This window comes from Ovis canadensis, chromosome 12 (assembly GCF_042477335.2).
Source record: "Ovis canadensis isolate MfBH-ARS-UI-01 breed Bighorn chromosome 12, ARS-UI_OviCan_v2, whole genome shotgun sequence".
NCBI classification, from domain to species: domain Eukaryota; kingdom Metazoa; phylum Chordata; class Mammalia; order Artiodactyla; family Bovidae; genus Ovis; species Ovis canadensis.
In genome coordinates, this window is record NC_091256.1 from 86,825,805 (window position 1) to 86,848,868 (window position 23,064).

At 40.5% G+C, this 23,064-nt stretch overlaps 1 protein-coding gene and 1 long non-coding RNA gene across 3 annotated transcripts in view; both read left to right on the forward strand.

Moving 5' to 3' along the window:
• Nucleotides 1-4,988: 4,988 nt before the first annotated feature.
• Nucleotides 4,989-6,580, forward strand: LOC138415725 (uncharacterized). The gene is made up of 4 exons (XR_011247375.1): nucleotides 4,989-5,045; nucleotides 5,162-5,215; nucleotides 5,407-5,508; nucleotides 5,609-6,580. It is a non-coding gene; the product is annotated as an uncharacterized lncRNA (long non-coding RNA).
• A 4,757-nt stretch (nucleotides 6,581-11,337) lies between these two features.
• The window catches only part of LOC138415722 (complement factor H-related protein 5-like), a 28,314-nt gene continuing 16,587 nt past the window's right edge, over nucleotides 11,338-23,064 (forward strand). For both annotated transcript variants that reach the window (XM_069544131.1, XM_069544132.1), the window contains exons 1-5: nucleotides 11,338-11,542; nucleotides 15,978-16,172; nucleotides 17,038-17,214; nucleotides 18,936-19,118; nucleotides 22,732-22,908. In XM_069544131.1, the coding sequence (XP_069400232.1) occupies nucleotides 11,485-11,542; nucleotides 15,978-16,172; nucleotides 17,038-17,214; nucleotides 18,936-19,118; nucleotides 22,732-22,908 (790 nt within the window). In that variant the 5' untranslated portion in view covers nucleotides 11,338-11,484. The remainder of the gene's footprint in view (nucleotides 11,543-15,977; nucleotides 16,173-17,037; nucleotides 17,215-18,935; nucleotides 19,119-22,731; nucleotides 22,909-23,064) is intronic.

The window sequence follows — 23,064 nt, forward strand, 5'->3', positions numbered from 1 at the left end:
TTCCTCTCTAGAAGCTGTATAGTTCCTCTAACTCAAGAAGTAATTTTTCCGGTAGGATGACATTCTTCAGCCCCAACGTACAATTCCTGCTGCTGGGTTAAGAGAGTTTCTCTGGGAATGAAGCTGTGGTTGGACCTAACTTTGTGGATTAAACACAGATTCATTTGATGTTAAACCATATATATTTCAGTCGAATTTCAATTTTATGGGATCCACTCTGAAAAACTGCTCTTGGAGATTAATGGAAATAATGAACATGGACTCGAGGAAGGATGGTTCTAAAACACACGCGGTTTGTGTTGTGGTTGTGAAGTCGCTAAGTTGTGTCCAGCTCTTTTGTGACCCCATGGACTGTTCCCGCCAGGCTCTTCCATCCATGGGATTTTATAGGCAAGAATATTGGAGACGGTTATTATTTCCTTCTCCAGGGGACCTTCTCAACAATATCAGTAGGGAAGTATTAATCCTTTCCAATTAATTCATCAGTTAATCCATTAAGAATGATATTGATATCATGTGCTGTGTTGCAGCTAACGCAGGATTCAGAGATGAATAAAATTCAGCTCCTTATGTCAAGGAACTCACAAAAAAAGAAATATTTAATTTAGTACAAGAGTTAAACTTGTATTATTTGTCATTAATTCAGACATAACAAGTGAATGGATGGTGGCGTTCTAAGGGTATTTGAGGGGAACTGCCCACGGTAAGCTTTGTTCAACCTGGGTAGCTTCCTATCTCCCTGATTTACTTCCTAGCGGTTTATTTTTAAATGTGGGTTTCTGCATTTAAAAAGTAATTTAGCAATGGTACATAATGTTTCATAAGTTAAAAAAAGGTATTAACCTTTTCCAATGAGTTCAGCAATTGTTCTATTTATGAACAATATTAGCCTTTCTTTATCCCAGGAAACAGAAGGTTCAGTCAAGGTGGAGAATAGTCATATGGGGATATTGTATCCAGTATTGCTATGTCGTCCGATTTGATAATTGTGAAATCTGTTGATCTTTATGTTTGTTGTCATTGATTAGTCGCTAAGTCGTGTCTGAACCTTTGTGACCCCATGGACTGCAGCATGCCAGGCTTCCCTGTCCCCCCGGGGGGTGGGACACCTAAAGTTTTGTGAGCAATGTGGCTTATCAGCTGCCATTTTGTAAACTTGTAATGCTAAAGAAATAAAAGTGTGAACAGGAGAGCAATGGAGCATTTAAAGGAGTGGCATTGAGGGAGAAGTAATTAACTTTTTTGGTATAACTGAGCTGTAGGACAATTCCTGGAAAAAGTTAAGTCTGGAGCTTACAAAACTAGGAAGATAGCCCAAGTAGCAGGAATGGCACACAATGACCCAAGTACTGGGCACACCCAGTGACGCTGTGCGCTGGACAGAAAGCGCTGAAGGAGGGCTCTGTGGGCCCTGTCTGGACTAAGCAAACCGAACGTCCATCTCAGTGTGATGTGAAGATGCAGGAGAAGCTATGTGAGGGGTGAACATGAAGATGTGGGTCTCAGAAATGTTACCTTTAAGGTGTTTGTGGAGTAGTCAGGTAGAAATATTACATAAGTTGTTGATTCTTACAGTCAGTGCTGTGATGAACCACGCAGACTGCTTTCAGAAACAAGATGGACCTCTTAGCTGCTGAGAGCTCTCGGCTGTCAGCTCCCCAAGGGGGTTGCCTCAAGTGAAGTGCCTCCCCTTCCAAAGTCACAGCTTCTCCCCAGGGTGCCTGCACCAATAACCAGTCAGCAGGAGCTCTAAAGTTTTCCTTCACTCCAGCTCAGGACAAATCTAAAGAGTCACTCGTTTGCACAGCTCCCCGCAGAGCTAGGTGATGCCACTGGTGGCAGCTTTGCCACAGCTCAGCTTCTCGTGTCTGCTTCCTCCTTTTCCCTTCCACAGGTATGGCTTCTAAGAGCCCTCCCCCAAATCCTCTTGCTCCTAATTTCCACCTCATAGCCTGCTCCCCCAGGAACCCAGTCTGAGAGTAATTGTTGCTGTTCAGTCTCTAAGTCAGGTCCGACTCTTTGCCACCCCATGGACTGCAGCACACCAGGCCTCCCTGTCCATCACCAGCTCCCAGAGGTTACTCAAACTCTTGTCCACTGAGTCAGTGATGCCATCCAACCATCTCATCCTCTGTCGTCCCCTTCTCCTCCCGCCTTCAATGTTTCCCAGGATCAGGGTCTTTTCCAGTGAGTCAGTTCTTCCCATCAGGTGGCCAAAGGATTGGAGTTTCAGCTTCAGCATCAGTTCTTCCAGTGAATATTCAGGACTGGTTTCCTTTAGGATGGATTGGTTGGATCCTCTTGCAGCCAAGGGACTCTCAAGAGTCTTCTCCAACACCACAGTTCAAAAGCATCAGTTCTTCAGTGCTCAGGTTTCTTTATAGTCAAACTCACATCCATACATGACTACCAGAAAAAACCTTAGCCTTGACTAGATGGAACTTTGTTGGCAAAGTAATGTCTCTTCTTTTTAATATGCTGTCTAGGTTGGTCATAGCTTTTCCTCCAAAGAGCAAGCATCTTTTAATTTCAAGGCTGCAGTCACCATCTGCAGTGATTTTGGAGACCCCCAAAATAAAGTCTGACACTGTTTCCACTGTTTCCCCATCCATTTGCCATGAAGTGATGGGACCAGATGCCATGATCTTAGTTTTCTCAATGTTGACTTTCAAGCCAACATTTTCACTCTCCTCTTTCACTCTCATCAAGAGGCTCTTTAGTTCCTCTTCACTTTGTGGCAGAAGTGTGGTGTCATCTGCGTATCTGAGGTTACTGATATTTCTCCCAGCAATCTTGATTCCAGCTTGTGCTTCATCCAGCCCAGCATTTTGCATGATGTACTCTGCATATAAGTTAAATAAGCAGGGTGACAATATACAGCCTTGACATTCTCCTTTCCCAATTTGGAACCAGTCTGTTGTTCCATGTCTAGTTCTAACTATTGTTTCTTGACCCACATACAGATTTCTCAGGAGGCAGGTTAAGTGGTCTCCGGTGAATAGTCAGGGTTGATTTCCTTTAGGATTGACCAGCCTGATATCTTTGCAGTCCAAGGGACTTACAAGGTTACATATTAGAGCCTAGCCTTGGGCCTGAATTGGAGTCATCAGTTAGTAGAAGTCTGTTAAAGCTAATGAAATGGGTGAGTGTTTCAGGTTAAGGTTAGAAGTATGTTTAGCTCAGGACTTTGAAGGTATTCAGAGTTTGGTGATTGGCTATCGGAAAAGGTCTAACAAAGCAAAGTGATGAGGAAGGGCTGGACTGGTGGAATGAAAACTAGGAATGCTGAGGACTGGAGATGCTTCTTGGATGTTACTGCTCACCTGGAGAGGAGCAGCATTATCCCACGTGAGACTGAGACAAGAGCACGTTGAGGAAGAAACGGAGGGTCCAGAAACATGAGGGGGGTGGGCACGGCAGTAAGTGTCACAGTGAAAGGGAGAGGTGTGGACTGGGAGGTGAGGATAAGGAGGAATTTTGAATGAAGTGTGAGAAATCGGAACCTGTTCAAATGAATGCGGATGGGTGGATAAAGAAGGACAGGTGGTGAGTTTTGTTAACATGGGTGGTGACATTCTCCTTTGATCTCTCAGTGCAGTAAAGCATGAGCGGTTAGATTTCCTCCATCAACTCTGTGTTGTATTGTACCTGTGTATCTATTTGGGTTAACATCTGGGTATATTGTGTGGAAGTGTGTACTTTTTGTTTCTAACCTATAAACACTTGGGTTTCTATCCTCTACAGTAACTGATAGTGAAAAAAAGAAGAAGAAGAATGGATGGGAGATAATGGAGGAAAACGGCATAAGGATGCAGAGAAAAGAGATGGGACCCTGGGCAGAAGTAAAAGGCAGCTCCTAGCTGGGCGGGGGGAACTGGGTTTGTGGCTGGAAAGAGGCGCTTCTGGTCCCCTGGTTTCTGTTTCCTCCATGAAGGAGGGAGACACCTGCTGAGAATGTGTCAGAATACATGGGGAGAGAAGCTGAAGGGCTGAAGAGCCAGAGAGAGTTTGGAAAAGTCCTGTAGAGGCTGGAGAGGCAGACAGGAGCAGAAATAAAAGATAAAGATGGCGAGCCCGCAAAGTGATCTGGCAAACTAATCACTCAGTTACCACCTCAGTTAGGTGTGCGGGGTGTGGGGAATCGTGTCATTGATGCAATGATCGCCATTTTGCTTTTGGGCAAAAATTGTGTTGTGTGATCATTGTTTATCATGGCGCATATGAAGGGAAACCTGCCATAGGTGTTTTGCCTCCTTGTGGGGCAAGGTGGCAAAGTCAAAAACCAAAGGATTGCTGACTTGGTGACTGCCCTAGGACTTCCCAAGGCTCAGAGCAGGGCTGCCCAGTGCTATACAGAGAAGCTTTCATGTTTCATAGGGAAATGAAGAATTCATTGATATCTATTTCTTCATAAAAAAAGAAAGATCAAAACACTGGAGAACATCACACATTCAAACTGAATTCAGGGAGACACAGCGTGATTCCTTCCGAGGAAAACGAGCAAATGGAAGAGGAAGCAGTCAAACACAAGCTGAGAAGGAGTTTGCCTGAACACTCCTTCTCAGATACACATTGCAGACCAGGTGTTCGACAAAATACAAGGGTTCAGCTGGCCAGGGGTTTTAACCTGTTTTTATACACTTTCAACATAGCTTTGTGAGAAAATAAAAATTCAATTGTGTTTAGCTTTCATTTTTCCTACAACCAGATATCTTAAGAATTACAATTTGAAATAATTCATTATGTTTTCAAACATGAGAGCAGCCCTTTAACACTGTAAACAGCTCAAGTGATACAATGTAATGGAGTAAAGAATGAAAATCCCCTTCATTCTTCTCCTTTTCCTGTTTGTTTGCTTTTTGGCTGTTCTGGGTCTTCGTTCCCGGGAGGCTTTTCTCTAGCCGCGGTGCTGGGGCTTCTCACTGCAGTGGCTTCAGCCTCTAAGGTGTGTGTGTGCGCTCAACAGTTGAGACACGTGGAGTTAGTTACTCTGCGGCACGTGGGATCTTCCTGGATCGAGGATCAAACTCGTGACTCCTGCATTGGTAGGTGGATTCTTTACCACTGAGCCACCAGAGAAGCCCTCCTTCATTGCTCTGAAAACCCCAGATAAGCTTCCTCAGTCTGCGCAGCTCTGAAAAGCATTTGCTCTGTCTTCCAGATGCAGGACAACACTGAGCAGGCACGCACACATCAGCTGTAACGAGGCACACAAGTATGTGTTTCCATACACACATGCATATTTTAATTTATATATATGAATTTATTGAGGTGTATATTACATATCACATCATATTTATTGTCCTAAGCCTTTGGGGTTTTGTTGTTGTTGTTGTTGATATATGATAGACCTATCACCATATCAGTATACCTAAATTGATCTCACTCTTCCTAATACCTGAATAGTACTTCACTAGCCTGCAGAGGAGCCTGGTGGGCTTCCATCTATGGAGTTGCGCAGAGTCGGACACGACTGAAGCGACTTAGCAGCAGCAGCAGCAGCTGGAGGTAACATGGTTTAATTATTCTCCAACTGATGGACTTTTAATTATTTTCCTCACTTCCCTCCTTTCTTCCTTCCTTCTGTCCTTCTTTCCTTCCTTCATAGGTTATAAGTGGAAATAGAATAAAAATAATGTGAAGCTGAACTGTGGTGTTGGAGAAGACTCTTGAGAGTCCCTTGGACTGCAAGGACATCCAACCAGTCCATCCTAAAGGAGATCAGTCCTGGGTGTTCATTCGAAGGACTGATGTTGAAGCTGAAACTCCAGTACTTTGGCCACCTCATGCAAAGAGTTGCCTCATTGGAAAAGACTCTGATGCTGGGAGGGACTGGGGGCAGGAGGAGAAGGGGACGACAGAGGATGAGAGATGGCTGGGTGGCATCACCGACTCAATGGACTCAGTGAACTCTGGGAGTTGGTGATGGACGGGGAGGCCTGGCATGCTGCAATTCATGGGGTCGCAAAGAGTCGGACATGACTGAGCGACTGAATTGAAAGCTGAAGTGAAATTGCAGAATTCTAAATATATTTAAAAGAACAAATAGAAAAGATTTTAACATTCAATAGACTTGCTTGATGGAGGAGAGGGAAGGAAGGAGAAAGAAGAAGCTGTAAGCTGATTTTGTTTTCCATGAGAGGAACAGTTACATATTGCCCCAAAGGTGAGGGAGTATGGTGTTATTAAAAAAAAATGTTAGCATAACGATGACTTATTCTGTTGCTCTTTCTTCTCAGGAAATTCCAGGGATTTGGGGAGCTATGAGCCAGGATAAAAACCAAATATGTACTTCTCATATATTTGATCATCTGAATGACCAAATATACTTTTTCCTATAAATTACACTATCACACTGAAGAATACATAGACCAAGAGTGAGCCCTGCTGTAAACTGTGGACTTTGGGTGATATTGATGTCTTACTGTAGGTTCACTGGTTGTAGCGAATGCACCTCTCTGCTGCAGGCTGTTGATGGGGGCGATTGGGTGTTTGGGAGGGCAAGGGATATTTAGGAATTCTGTACTTTCTGCTGAGTTTTGCTGTGAGCCCCAAACATAAAGTTTACTTTTAAAAATGAGGTAACTTGTGCAATTAATTGTATGATCACCTTATGCATTCTCCACCATATTCTTGTTCATTTTAGTATTAGAAGATCACAATGTGTCTCTGGAGATAGGCCTTTCTAGTAAGAGATTATGTTTCTAGTTTCCCTTGAAGCCTGTAGCCCCAGGAACACCTAGCGGTAAGTTTATTGCTTAAGATGTCAAGTTAAGAAAAACTAAATTCTAATAACACCTGGATACTTATATACTATGCTTCAAAATGTGGTATAATTAATTAAAATATGTGTGATCGTCACAAAGTCATTAACACCAAGTTTATTATTATAAATATTTCACAGACGAGGAGATGGAAGCCACACAGTTCATAATATACCACTGAAGACCTCACATCTATCCATTCTTATGCCAGGGCTTAAATTCATATTAGTTTGTCTCTAAAGACGGTGCCATTAACAACAACGCTATAGTGTGTCTCAAAGTTACACACAGTTACACATATTTATATAGAATTCATATAACTTAACACAGTATAGTAGTACATCAAAAGAAGTAAGTCACACATGGTTCTCTCATAATACGTTAAAAGGTGATGCAGTTTGGTTATCCTGACAAGGTCAGTTGTCAGGTGTGTGGATGGTATAAAAAAAGAAACAAAAGTCAGGGGGGAAAAAACTAGCTTTGGTTCATTTGTGCAAACCAAGTCTGTAAAACTGAAGAGTTTCTGTTACCACGTGTGACTTTTGCTTTACTCCAACTGAGGGTAAGTCTGTTTGCGATCCTGACTGAAATATGCTGCTTGACTAGCTCAGTAAACTTTCTTACTAAGATGCGTGTGTTTTCCACACCACCAAACGACTCTTCAATACCAGCAGCGTGTCCTACAGCTCAACTCAGTTCCGACACTGTCTACTTGGAGGCAGTACCAGGTGCCACGGGTTGAGGGCACAGACCCACAGGACTGCACCCACCCCGCTCCAGAAACCCACTGAAGGTCAAAGTTGTTACCTGTCCCTCTGACTAACTGGCTATAGATTGGAGGTTGCCATGACCTCTTCCTCAAGTTCAATTACTTTGCTAAAGTGGCTCACAAAAAGCAGAAAGCATTTGATCTATTAGAGTCCCGGTTTCCTACAAAAGGATCTAACCCAGGAACAGTCAGATGGAGGAGACGCTCAGGGCAAGGTGTAGGGGTGGGGCGCAGATTTTCCAGGCTCTTCCTGGGGCCAGTCTCCTGGCACCTCCAAATTATCACCAGCCTGGAAGCTCTAGAAACTGGTCTCTAGGTTTTATGGAGGCTTCATTGCGTAGGCATGGCTAACTAACTCATTGACGTCTGGCAACTGATTTAACCTCCAGCTCCTTTCCCATCCCTGGAAATTTAAGTTCAGAGTGGGCTTCCCTGGTGGCTCAGATGGTAAAGAATCTGCCTGCAACATAGGAGCTGCAGGAGACACAGGTTCAATCTCTGTGTTGGGAAGATGCCCTGGAGAAGGGAATGGCTACCCACCCCAGTATTTTTGCCTGGGAATCCCATAGACAGAGGAGCCTGGAGAGATTTCCAGTCCATGGGATCACAAACAGTTGGACAAGACTGAACAAACTTTCACTTTCCCACCCCCTTCCTGGAAGACAGCTGTATGTATCTAAGAGCAGAATATTCATAAATATTTCAGCTATGATAAGATATAAACAAACTTAAAATGTTTATATTGCTGCTGAAGCTCCAGTGTTTTGGTCATTTTATGCGAACAGATGACTCATTGGAAAAGTCCCTGATGTTGGGTAAGATCGAGGGCAAAAAGAGAAGAGAGTGTCAGTGGATGAGATGGCTGGACGGTATCACTGATGGAATGAACATGAACTTGGGCAAACTTAGGGAGGTGGTGAAGGACAGGGAAGCCTGGCGTGCTGCAGTCCAAGGGGTTGCAAAGAGTCGGTCATGAGTGGGTGACTGAATAACAACACAAGGTATAAGCAAACTTCAAATGTTTATAGTGATCATTAACATGAAGGTACCTTAGTGGAGCAAGAATGGTGAATACCCATGATCCAAATGTAAAATATGTTTTACCATAATCCTATTTGGCATGTAATCGTTAATACAGAAACTGTAAAATAGACAGAACTGGCACAGCTCTAGGTCAAGACTGCCAGGTCCATAATCTTCTCCTACCCTTGATGAACAGCAATTGGAGAAAGTTTTACTTAATTGTTCCTACTGGTAATTATGAGATAATTATGCCTTCTTTGAAGAAGGAGCTTTGGGGTTTAAAAGGATAACAATTGTAAAGACAAGTTCTAGAACTACTAATTAAGTGTTGGATATTACTATGATTTATTTTATTCAATCCTAAAATTTTCATTTTAGGCTTAAAGTTGACTTAAAGCTCAACATTCAGAAAATTAAGATCATGGCATCCAGTCCCATCACTTCATGGCAAATAGATGGGGAAACAGTGGCTGACTTTATTTTTCTGGGCTCCAAAATCACTGCAGATGGTGATCGAAGCCATGAAATTAAAAGACGCTTACTCCTTGGAAGGAAAGTTATGACCAATCTAGATAGCATATTCAAAAGCAGAGACATTGCTTTGCCAACAAAGGTCCATCTAGTCAAGGCTATGGTTTTTCCAGTAGTCATGTATGGATGTGAGAGTTGGACTGTGAAGAAAGCTGAGCACCAAAGAATTGATGCTTTTGAACTGTGGTGTTGGAGAAGACTCTTGAGAGTCCCTTGGACTGCAAGGACATCCTAAAGGAGATCAGTCCTGGGTGTTCATTGGAAGTTCAGCTCAGTTCAGTTCAGTCGCTCAGTCGTGTCCGACTCTTGGTGACCCAATGAATCTCAGCACGCCAGGCCTCCCTGATCATCACCAACCAGAATGATGCTAAAGCTGAAACTCCAGTACTTTGGCCACCTCATGCAAAGAATTGACTCATTGGAAAAGACTCTGATGCTGGGAGGGATTGGGGGCAGGAGGAGAAGGGGACGACCGAGGATGAGATGGCTGGATGGCATCACCAACTCGATGGACGCTAGTCTGAGTGAACTCCGGGAGTTGGTGATGGACAGGGAGGCCTGGCATGCTGCGATTCATGGGGTCGCAAAGAGTCGGACACAACTGAGCAACTGAACTAACTAACTAACACAAAGACAGCAAGACAATCCTTTCTCTCAACATATTGGGAAGTAAAACTGGAATAACTTGGATGTGAATAAAATAAACTTTTACCCCTGTGTATGGCATACAGTTCCCTATTTCTTTCTGTGTCTCATATTTTTAACTTTTTATTTTATATTAGAGCATAGTTAATTAACAATGCTGTATCAGTTTCAGATGTACAGCAAAGTGATTCAATTATACATATAAATGTACCTATTCTTTTTCAAATTCTTTTGAAATTCATTACTTTTTTGGTTGTTGAAAACTAGATATTTTAGATAACATATGGTAATGCATATGAATTCTGAATCCTCTCCAATCAAGGGCTTGCTGCAATTGCCAGCGTTTGTTTATTTGTTTAGTAACCAGTGTGGAGTCTGGTTTTCCCACAGTATGTAGATTTTGATGACATTGCTTAATTTTTTATTTTTTAATCTGACTTCCTAGGGGTCGTCCTTGACTCAGCATAGCTTAGTAGTCAGACAATAACTGATCAGATGTTTTGCTTAAACATATTGACTAAGTAAGGATTTCACCTTTATCTCCAGAACAGTGTGTGGCCTGGGGAAATGCTTACAAAATTCAGGGAATTTACAAGTCTGCTCCACATTTAGCCAAGGACTAGTGTCTCTCTCCGCTTTCTCTGATGGAGTAGTCGTGTGCATATCCATTGACTTCTGACCACTAGCAACAAGGGGCATCTTAGTGGGTACCTTTGGGCTGCCTGCCCCTGTCTCCAAATTGCCCTGTTAAATGGCTGGCTGAGCTGCCATTTTCTTACTTGCCTCAAATAGTACCAGCTAGAGATGCAGGTCTTCCTGGATTATTTATATAATAAACACATACTCTCTGTTGCAGTCTACGATGTCACTGGGGCCGGATTTTTCCAAGCTCTGCTTTCCCTCCAGGCAGCAAAACCTCCAGTCCAGGGGGGTTGCCTGGCCGCCCAGCCTGCAACTTCTGAGCCAGGGTGAAAGAGAGGAGCCAGGGAGCAGTCGCTGTTTTTACTGAATAAACATTTCCCAAGAGTATACTCTTCGACCCATTTCCAGAAACTATAAATGCTTTTGTAGTTTTGTGGGTTTGTTTTTTTTACCCCATTTACTTCTATCTTTGGGGAGAGATTATGTTCAGGTTTTCTCATAGCCATTCTTAAAGTCCCTCCTAAACAAAATGACTTTGAAATATAACCTGCTCAAGATTTTCAGGAAGCTTTATCTGACAAACTTATTCTTGACTAGACTTTCAAAATGTCTACAAATATGAAAACTATCAAGAAGGAACTTAATTCTTTGTGCCTCTTTAAGAGGAACATATAACTGTCAGATTGATGCTGTGTTAAAATGAAGGCTGATGGCCTTCACCTGGCTGGCCCTGAAACAGCTCACTTCTTGGCCAGCAAGAAGAAAGAAGGGGCTTCATCTCTCCTCCTCAGTGATCCATTTCTGAACCCTTCAAACTGGTAAACTTAGTAAATGCAACCACAAAGACGTTGCACAGCTATTAATAGCATCGTGCTCAAATATCAAATGAAGGATTCAGAGTATTAATGTGAAAACACCGATCAGATATTATTTAGAGATTTCACATTACCCTGTGTGAACTTTGATATTTACCAAAAGGATTTCAGTACACTGGCTTCCTGGTAATGCACGGAATTCACAGTCATGCTCATAACTGTAAATGAAGCGGCGCTGAGAGGAACACCATCACTGCAGGGCCGATTTTAATTACATGCTGCTAGCCTAACTGGCATGTTGCTTTTAACTCATGTCCTTCTAATCTTATGGATTTCTACTGCGGGGGGACAAGGTAAGTTGAAGCCTGAAAACAGCTCTGAATATTGAGTTCCTCTCTCAAATGTGTGTGTTGTGTGTACATATATTTTTAAATGAATACAGGGGTGAAAATATTGGGAATAAAGGATCATCATTTCTGTTTTTAATGAAAATTATTTTCTAATATGCAATTAAGGGAAAATAGAATGAAACAATTTTTCTATGTTAAGTTATGATATATATGTAGCCACCAAATACAAAATCTGGAGAGAAACTGAATGTTGAAAAATCTGCATATGATAAAGGTAAAAAAGTGAAGTGCCAATGTAATTCTGTGTGAATGCTGCGACGCCACAGACCAGAAAAAGTATACCAAGGAAGCCTGGACACCTGCAATATGTTTGAATTTTCATAGATTTTTTAAATTTAAGATTTGAATATTATTAAATTCAGGAATTTCCTATTTCAATCTAATCATCACTTGACAAAGAAAAATCTTTTTTTTAACTAAAATATAATTTGATGTACAATAATATATTAGTTTCAGGTGTACTACAAAGTAATTTGATGTTTGCATGCATACATTATGAAATGGTCATCATGATAATTCTCATAACAGTCTGTCCCCAAACAAAGATATTACAGCAGTATCGATTCTATTCTTTCCGCTGTATACTACATCCCTGTGGCTTATTTATTTTATACCTGGAAGTTTGTTCCTGTTAATGTTCTTCACCTATTTCACCTGCCCACTCTCCACCTTCCTCACCTCTGGCAACCACACGTCTGCTCTATGATGAGTCTGCTTTTGTTTTGTCTAGTTTATTTTTGTTTTGCTTTCTGGATTTTGAAATCCTCACATGTAAGTGGGGTCATACAGTTTTTTCTCTGTCTGACTTATTTAGTTAGTAGAATGCTTTCCAGGTCCATCCATGTTGTCACAAATGGCAAGATTTCCTTTTTTTATGGTTGAGTAATATCCCATGGTATGTACAGATACGATATCTTCTTTACCCATTCATTTATCTGTGGACACTTAGGTTGCTTTCAAGTCTTGGCTGTTATAAATAGTACTGCTGTGAAGTTTGAGGTGCATTTATCTTTCTGAATTAGTGTCATCTCTTTTAATGAAACTATAGAGCATATCCTTATTTTCATATGTAATAAAACTAGTGAGATACCAATAAATTATTTGCTTCTTCTGAGCTTTTCAGCAAGGTTTAAAATGAAAAAAGAAAATGTATACCACTTCTCCTTTAATACAAAACACTATGTCTCACAGTATTTTAAAAAATGTCACATCTTGTTTTGTGTTGAAATAAAATCCATCACATCTGAGTAATTGCAAATGAAATATCCTACAAGATCTAGGGTAACTGATTAAACTGTATATGGATGTGGGATTTTAGTCATGTGCTTTACCGTTTGATTTTCAGAAAGTATTTGTTTTGCTCTTTTGATGCTAATTTTTGCAAATAGTTGTTCTCTTTGGGAAAATCTCTTCAGTCCTAACATAAGAAAAAATAAGAACTATAAAATTCCTGCCTTTTATGATCCACCATTGTAAAAGTTGCAAAACATTATTTCTACAGACTTGAAAATTACTCTAGTTTGTTTATACATTTTTCATAGAATTATAATCAGAGGACTATAGTTAGCTAATGGGAAAAAAAGTATTTTTCTCCAGTAACAGATATTGCTTAGTCGATTAAAAATACCAGCTTCTCTGGTTAGCCTAAAGTAAGGATCAGACCTTTTTACAACATCCTCACTAAAAAACTGTATGTAGGGGTGTATTTGACTCTTTTTAACCTATGTGTCTGGTAAATATTGTTTTGAAAACATCAAGAATGGACATTAAGAGGGGATTTCTAAGTTGAGGGAGGGGAAGCAGAAGAAGATGAATATAAAATATAGTCATATGTAGAATTTTGACAACCTGAAATCTGAGGGGCTTCCCAGCTGGTTCAGTCGTAAAGAGCCCCTCTGCCAAGCAAGAGATGCAGGTTCAGTCCCTGGGTTGAGAAGATCTCCTGGAGAAGGAAATGGCAACCCACTCCAGTATTCCTGCCTGGGAAATCCCATGGCCAGAGGAGCCCGGCGGGCTGTAATCCATGGGGTTGCAAAGGGTTGACTTAGTGACTGCACAATGACAACATTGTGTAAAAAGTGCAAAAAAATGTTCAAGCTTCAATCTAGTCTCCTAGAGCTTTTAGAGAAGCTCTATCAAAAGTTGTATCGCTCTTAAGTCAGGAGGCCTCAGTCTCCGGGATCTAATGCCTGATGATCTCTGGTGGAGCTGATGCAATAATAACAAAATAAAGTGCATAATAAGTTAATGCACTTGAATCATTCCCGAATCATCACCCCTCACCCCCAGCCATGGAAAAATTGTCTTCCACAAAAGCAGTTCCTGGTGCCAAAAAGGTTGGGGACTGCTGTACAGTTAAGTGATTCGTGAGTTTGTGTTGGTGCTGGAGAAGACTCTTGAGAGTCTCTTAGATTCTAAAGAGATAAAATCAGTCAATCCTAAAGGAAATCAACCCTGACTATTCTTTGGAAGGACTGATGCTGAAGCTGAAACTCCAAAACTTTGGCCACCTGATGAGAAGAGCCCATTCCTTGGAAAAGACCCTAAGGCAGGGAAAGATTGAAGGCAGGGGGAGAAAAGGGTGACAGAGGATGAGATGGTTAGATAGCATCACCAACTCAATGGAGATGAGTTTGAGCAAGCTCTGGGAGATAGTGGAAAACTGGGAATCCATGGGGTTGCAGAGTCGGACATGACTTAGCAACTGAGCAGCAACAACAGCTGTTCATTTGCCTGTTGAGAGACTGGCCGGAGTGTGAAAGAAGCACGCTAACACTTGCATAGTTCAACATTCTTCATGCTTTCAGCAGTAGAATATTTATCAAAGACTATACTGTGCAGCAACAAGTTCAAAAGAAAACGAAAACTCTGTGTCTCATTACAACGCACAGGGTCTTATGAGGAAAGCAAACCATGTAAATAAGTAAATAGATTGCAAGGTTGTGTGTGTGTATGTGTGTCCCGTAGGAAATGTACTCCCAAGGTTTTATCAGAATGTCAAGCCTTGAGAAATCATTTTCTCCTTTTGGAGTGGGTGACTGGGTAAAGGGACCTATGAAAAGCAGTTATTGAATCAGTGCCAATGCTGAGCTACAAGAGTATTTGCTAAACGCTGAAGAATGAGCTTTGAAGGGCAGGTAAAACAGGGACATTTGGAGGATGGAAGCAAGGTTATTCTTCATAGCAAAGAATATGTAGGTTAAAATGCATGGAAATCGAATACTATAATTTGACAGGCAGACAAGAAATATCTGTAAAAGAATTATGGGAGGTACTACCATCAGTGAAAGCTTCCCTGATGGCTCAGATGGTAAAGAATCTGGCTGTAATGCAGGAGATCCAGATTCCATCCCTGGGTTGGGAGAAGGAAATGGCAGCTCACTCCAGTATTCTTGCCTGGAGAATCCCATGGACGGAGGAGCCTGATGGGCTACAGTCCATAGGGTTGCACAGAGTTGGGCACACCGAGCGACTCACACTTTCACCATCAGGGTGTGAGGGTTTTTTTTTCCCCCTCCAAAACCATCTAATACAAAATTTTAGACACTTAGATAAGCAACTTCAGATTTCACAAGTGAAATACTATGGGAATTACTCGCTTCAGATATTGTGCAACGTTGACAATCACCTCTAGATAAGCGGAAAGGGGAAATTTCCCTGGTTAATTTGTGAGCTGAGTTTCTGTAAGTTGCTTCTTTCTTTTTCCAAATAAAGAGAAAACAAACAAACAAACAAAACACTGCATCTTCAATGTACCAGGAAAATACAGACAAGACAGAGACTTCAGGTGGCGCAACCTAGGACTAGGATACAGAGTAAAGAGAGGAGGCGAGTGGAGATGCCAGCATGTCCTGCACACCAGTGAGGTCTTACTGCTGTCCCACTCTGCTTGGCTCTTAACCTGTGGGAAATTTTCTTCTTGAAGATACTGCAAAGGACATTATATTTCACATGACTCTAACATCTACATTTTTACCTTCACTGACAATGTGCTGTGTGCTAAATCGCTCAGTTGTGTCACTTTTTGCAACCCTATGGACTGTAGCCCGCCAGGCTCCTCTGTCCATGGGATTCTCCAGGCAAGAATACTGGAGTGGGTTGCCATGCCCTCCTCCAGGGGATCTTCCTAACTCAGGGATCGAACCTGAGTCTTTTATGTTTCCTGCACTGATAGACGGGTTCTTTACCACTAGCACCTGTACTCTTCATTAGAGATCTTTCTTTGTTCTTAAATAATTAGGGCGCTGGAGGGCATTAAGCTAAAGGAATTTAAGCTAGCTGAAAGAAAAAAGTATTGATAAGATGATTAAAATATGATTTAATGATTCATAAATGTAGATTCATATTTAATTCTTCAGTTTTGTTTTACTTTTCCCAGGGAGACATTGTGATTTTCCAAAAATAAACCATGGAATTCTGTACAATGAAAAGAAATACAAGGCATCTTTCCCAGTTTCTCTTGGGAAAATTTTATATTATTCCTGTGAATATAATTTTATGTCTCCTTCAAAACACTTTTGGACTCCCATAACATGCACAGAGGGCGGATGGTCACCGACTCCAAAGTGTCTCAGTGAGTAAATGCCTGATGGGGATGAACCGTTTGGGGGGTGGAGAAGGGCGCAGCAGGTGGGGTCCCAGGGTCTTGACAGAGAGTCACAGGGGTCAGGACTAGAGGAGCCAGCAAAGAGGAGAGATGCAGTCCTTCATGTTTTGAGAAGCCTGTTTTGAAAACCAAATGAAGAATGAATATATGAGCTTTCTTTCATGTTGTAAGTTTTAAAACTGATCATTAATATATTTCACTCCTAATATTTATGTCCTAATATTCATTTGTTATCAGCCTGGTCGTAATTTTTTCTTTAAAAAAGTCTTTGTACATATCCATTCTCTTTTGAAATGTATCATTCTCTTGAATATTGAAAGGAGCACGTAAGGTTTAGCATCTACACTTTTACATTTTCCATAGATTACTTTTTTTGTGCCTAAAATTGTGTCAATATTAATCCTTCAATAAATGTGAAGAGCATACTCAGGAGGTAACAAGTGTACTAACACAGAAAAACAATGGGGGGGCGGAATAAATGAGCCAACAAAGGTAATAATAATGGTCTTTCTATAAAAAATATTTATGAGAATTAAGAGAGAAACATTAAAATACTATGCATACCTAGAAAAGTTTATAAAAATAAAATATTTTATTATAAAAACCATAGAACAATGGAGTGAAATGTTAATTTCCTTTTGTGTTTGAAACATATTTGAAAAGTATATATTTCATCAATACAGCAGCAAAACCTAAATTCTTTTAAAATTTTATTTTCATACTTCCTTTTAGCTTTGAAAGTTTTCCATTAAAAAATATTGTAAGATGCAAGTGTATTTTACTCTTGTTTTACCACTTCCATCTGGTACATTAAACAACTTTTGGTCCTTAGGAGTGTGTTTCTTTCCTTTTGTGGAAAACGGTCAATCTGCATCTTCGGGACAAACATACCTGGAAGGCGCCACTGTGCAAATTACCTGCAATAAGGGCTACAGCCTCCCGGATAACAAGGGCAGCATTACCTGTGCTGAAGGGGGCTGGTCCTCCCCCCCTGAATGCATCTCCACCAGTAAGTGAAATGCCATCTTCTCCAATCCTGGAATACGTTGTGATTTTTTTTAAAAGAAATAAACCTATTGTCACGTCTTAAATAGAGATTTCACCACTTGCTTTTATCTTACACATTTGTTTTTTAGTTAAAGCTGTCTCTGAATGGATGCACAAGTAACATAGTTTGCCTACGCAAATCAAACAAATATTAAACAAGAATATAAGCACTTGCAGATAGTACCTTTACATGAAAGTAATACCCATTTTTTGTGTACAGTGCATTAAAATTATCATGTTAGCTGAGAATAAATATCTAGAAAACTAAAATATTAAAGAGAAAAGAGTCCAATACCAGTTAAAATGTCTTATAACTGAGGCAATTATTAATAATGAACCTTTTGTGTTAATATTAAATTCACATGCTTGATTCAATAAACGATTTCTAGGTTTTAAAAATTTTGTACTTGTGAGAGTTATGTCTGTCACTGATTTAAAATCTGGAAAACAATTCCTTTGGAAACTATAACATGGCAGCATCTTCCAGACCTCTGGAATCATCATAGTAATTTATAATCATCTTTCTATTATATAAAATCTATAATAATTTATAATCATCTTTCCAGTTTCCTATAGTAACTCTATGCCTGCACGGTGTATTCAAGGAGACATAAAAACTTCTCTAGCTGTTTCTCACCATAGTGCCAATTCTTTGTTACTCGGCCCTATAAATTCTAGCTGCCAGGGCCTCCAAAACCCTTATCTCCCTCTTCTCATCTCAGAAAAACCACAGGACTCTGCCTGGCTTCTCCTCCCTGGGAGCTGGGATGCTCACAAAGATATGCTTTGGGGTTTGGACTTTGCTTATCTCCCTTCTCTTAATCATCAGGGACAGTTTCCTGGAAATGCGTTTTGTCCAGTTTTCCAGCTTTTTAACCAGTGGGAAGAAATCCTGATACCAGCTACTTCATCTTACAGGAAGTGGAGTCTTCTGGTATGCTTTTTAAAAAAGCAATTATGCTATCAAAATCACTTCACATCTTCAATATTTAAATTTAACCTTTTAGGAAACAGACTCTTTCTAAAACAGCTTGAAGGACAACAGTGTTTCAGTAAACAGTGAGGCCATGGTTTCTTAACAATTACAGAGGGCTTAAACATGACCAATATTTGCCAAAAACATAAAATAAAAGAACAAATCTATTGACATCATATCTGAAATGTCCAGTGACCGAAAAGGGTTCATGTTGTATAAGCTTCACTTATGGTGCAAATGTTTTTGCAACCCATTTAATGGGGTGATGGCAACCGAAGTCCAAGGACTGAGTTTCAAAGCTTGACAGCTCCGTCTGAGCACTGCCGACTCACAAGGAGATCTAGACCAGTGAGGAAACTTAAGCAAAGGGCTCAATTTGTTGCAAATCATTCATAATTCTTTACAGGAAATTATTAAATAACTGAATTGGATTTCTCTTGGGCATACCAAAACTCTCTGGTCAGAGTTCTTTCCTTGCTTTTTCTAGAGCAACACATTTATTTTTAATGTGCCTTATTCTATGTAAAATATTTTATATAGTTTCCTAAAATATTTTCTTTGAGGTTTAACAAACTAAAAATGTGGGTTGCAAGAATAGTTCTAGGCTGTGGTTTTCCTGAAAGGCTTTATGTTTTTCTTTTTATAGTCATATTCATTGATTTATTATGAAAAATCTTAATAAATTTTCATATTTTCCTTTTTTTCAGAAAAATGTTTAAAAACAGATATTGTAGTTGCCAATGGGTTTTTTTCTGAGTCAGAATATGCTTATTCTGTAAATAAAGAAACACAATATAAGTGTAAACCAGGATACATGACAGCAGATGGGAAAACTTCAGGGACAGTTCGATGTTTGCAAGGTGGATGGTCAAGTCAACCCACTTGTATTAGTAAGTAATTTTATACTTTACTATGCATCTTTCTGAACCCACAACGTGGAAGTTTACTCCAACTTTTCTTTTTGCGTCTTCAGAGATTAGATGGCACCATGTAAAATGATGTCAAACTCATTTTTTAAAAATATATTGATAAAATACAGGAATACTTCTATACCGCATTGATTTAACTTCTTTGGTTATGTTTTTCCATGTCTCCAAAGGAGATAATCCTTCTCTTAAGCCTATTTTTTTTTCCCCTAGAATAAATGCCATTATTTTGAAAATGGAAAAAAAACAACAACCCCTAATTAGATTTATAAAGCTTCACACCTGCATGCTCAGTCATCTCTGACTCTTTGCAACCTTACGGGCTGTAGCCACCAGGCTCCTCTGTGCCCAGGATTTTCCAGGCAAAAGTACCGGAGTGGGTTGCCATGTCCTACACCATTACAGAGCTTCAGGCAAAGCTGAATTTATTTGAGGCTGAGATCTTTGGGTTTCAAATTCTCTTCAAATTCTCAGTCTCCTGTAGTTGATTACTTGTTCCTTTTAATATAAGTCGTGAGTCCAAGGAACAAGCTTCATCCATGGTGTAGTGGTCCAAGGACACGAATACTGAACTCTTTTCAATCCATCATCTGATGCTCAGAGAAGGAATAGGTCTAGAAATTCTTGTAATTTGTGAATATTTGAGAGGTATGGGTGGGTTTCAGGTTCTGGTTTCTGGGAAACTTACATTAACAATGGATTTCTTATTGTTACAGGTTTTCTTAGGGATACAAAATGATAAATCAGTACTCTATAATCAAGTTAGGAGGCACAGGAAAAAACCTTTAATTTGGTAGAATTTGAAGTTATATAGGGCTGCGTTGGTGGCTCAGATGGTCAAGAATCTGCCTGAATGCAGGAGACCTGAGTTTGATCCCTGGGTCAGGAAGAACCCCTGGAGAAGGAAATGGCAACTCACTCTAGTATTCTTGCCTGGGAAATCTTATGGACAGAGGAGCCTGGTGGGCTACACAATCCATGGGTTTGCAAAGAGTCAGACAAGACTGAGGGACTAAAACTTTCACTTTTCTTAGGCAGAGGAGCTCTCCAAATGATGAAAATGTGCTTATATTATTCTCATATTTTTATAAAATAAATATGAAATTTATTTTAAGCAACTGGATGTGTAAAAATTTGCATTTGGTGCCAGCTGTCTTGGTGAATTATCAGTTCAGTTCAGTCGCTCAGTCGTGTCCAACTTTTTGCGACCCCATGAATCACAGCACGCCAGGCCTCCCTGTCCATCACCAACTCCCGGAGTTCACTCAGACTAGTGTCCATCGAGTCAGTGATGCCATCCAGCCATCTCATCCTCTGTCATCCCCTTCTTCTTTAGCCCCTAATCCCTCCCAGCATCAGAGTCTTTTCCAATGAGTCAACTCTTCGCATGAGGTGGCCAAAGTACAGGAGTTTCAGCTTTAGCATCATTCCCTCCAAAGAAATCCCAGGGCTGATCTCCTTCAGAATGGACTGGTTGGATCTCCTTGCAGTCCAAGGGACTCTCAAGAGTCTTCTCCAACACCACAGTTCAAAAGCATCAATTCTTTGGCGCTCAGCCTTCTTCACAGTCCAACTCTCACATCCATACATGACTACTGGAAAAACCATAGCCTTGACTAGACGGACCTTAGTCGGCAAGGTAATGTCTCTGCTTTTGAATATGCTATCTAGGTTGGTCATAACTTTTGATCATTTTTGTGAATGATCAGCCAGGGATAAAGAAGCAGACAACACAGGGGCCATTTTTGACTTATTTATGTAACAGTGATTTTTAGAGAATTTGATAATGAAGAAAAGAATGTGCAAGTAAACACAGTTTTTACTTTTTAGTAATTATATCAGAAGAACCAGTTACCACTGGCTGCTCCTCTTCTTTAAACATGTACTTAACTTTTAGAAATTGGATACATTAAAGCAATAAAATAATGGAATAAACTGGAGCTAATTACAAAAACAACACTGATGCTAGTAAATGTGAAAAAATGAAGTTTAAAAAATTAAAGTTTCAAAATTATTAGGTGAAATTATTTCAAGGTGTTTGAAGTCGGGAAAGTGGGTTAGTGATTGGAAGGGGTCATAAAAGACTTTGAAAATGTGAGTAATACTCTCTTTTTTTACCTGGAGGGTAATTATAGAGGTGTGTTGATTTTGTAATAATTTTCTGAATTTACACTGCTTACATTCTTCTACAAGCTTTTTCTACTTCAGTAAGTTCATTAGAACATGGTATTAGAAGACAGTTTCCCAGGAACAGCTTCACATCCCTGGTGGTCCAGGCTTTCTGAACAAAGACCACTGGCAGACCCGGGTAAAGGATAATTAAACAGCAGAGACACCTTGGAAGTTAGAAGCAGTTTGCACGTACAGCAAGATTTAGGGGCATCTGTCTAGGGTTATTTGCTGACATTCCAGAGTAGTGAATACTTAGGGACCTTCCTCTCTCTCCTGAGGGGGAAGAGATCAGTATACCAATTACCATATAAGAACTGGTCTCATAATTTTGAGATTCCTTCCCTATGGACTTCCATGGTAGCTCAGACGGTAACGCGTCTGATGACAATGCGGGAGACCCTGGTTCGACCCCTGGGTCAGGAAGATCCTCTGGAGAAGGAAATGGCAACCCACTCCAGTACTCTTGCCTGGAAAATCCCATGGATGGAGGAGTCTGGTGGGCTACAGTCCATGGGGTTGCAAAGAGTCAGACACGACTGAGAGACTTCACTTTCACTTTCATTAGAATATATACGGTAGCTGATAGAACTACATATATATGTGTTAAGTTGCTTCAGTCATATCCGACTCTTTGGGACCCTAGGGACTGTAGCCTACAAGGTACCTTTGTCCATGGGATTCTCCAGGCAAGAATACTGGAGTGGGTTGCCATGTCCTCTCCCAGGGGATCTTCCTGCCCCAGGAATCAAACCAGTGTCTCAGTTTCCAATATTAGCAGGCAGGTTCTTTACCACTAGCACCAACTGGGAAGCCCATATATATATATATATATATATATATATATATATATATATATATATATATATATTTACAATCATTATATATTATTTATATATTTATATATAATATATAAGACATATATTATATAATACATAATATAATAGAAAATATATAATATATATTTTAAAGAAAAACTTACCCGGAAATAGATATATAAGGAAAATGTAACTAAAACCAATTTTTATTAAATTTTTATTACTGGTGATTTCTATCAGGACATTTATTTATCAGAACCCACTCCAGTACTCTTGCCTGGAAAATCCCACGGACGGAGAAGCCTGGTAGGCTGCAGTCCATGGGGTCGCTAAGAGTAGGGCACGACTGAGCGACTTCACTTTCACTTTCATGCACTGGAGAAGGAAATGGCAACCCACTCCAGCGTTCTTGCCTGGAGAATCCCAGGGACAGAGGAGCTTGGTGGGCTGCCGTCTATGGGGTCACACAGAGTCAGACACGACGGAAGCGACTTAGCAGCAGCAGCAGCAGCAGTGATCATTGAAGGTCAGTGTTGGCTTGTTGTGTGCTTGGAAGTAGAAATAAAATTTTGATTTTTAATTTGCCCCAGAGTCCTGTGACAGGCCAGTATTAGTGAATGCCAGAGTCAAGAGTGATGTCACATGGTTTCAGCTCAATGACAGGCTGAACTACGAATGCCACGCAGGCTATGAAAACCAAGATGGACGCACCACAGACTCCATAGTGTGCGGTGAAGACGGCTGGTCCCATTTGCCCACATGCCGTGGTAAGAACTTGCTTCTCTGGAAAATAAAAACAATGATGGATAGGTTTCTTTTTAGTAGGCTTTCTAGAAAAAGTTTCCCTGATAGCTCAGCTGGTAAAGAATCCACCCGCAATGTGGGAGACCTGGGTTTGATCCCTGGGTTGGGAAGATCCCCTA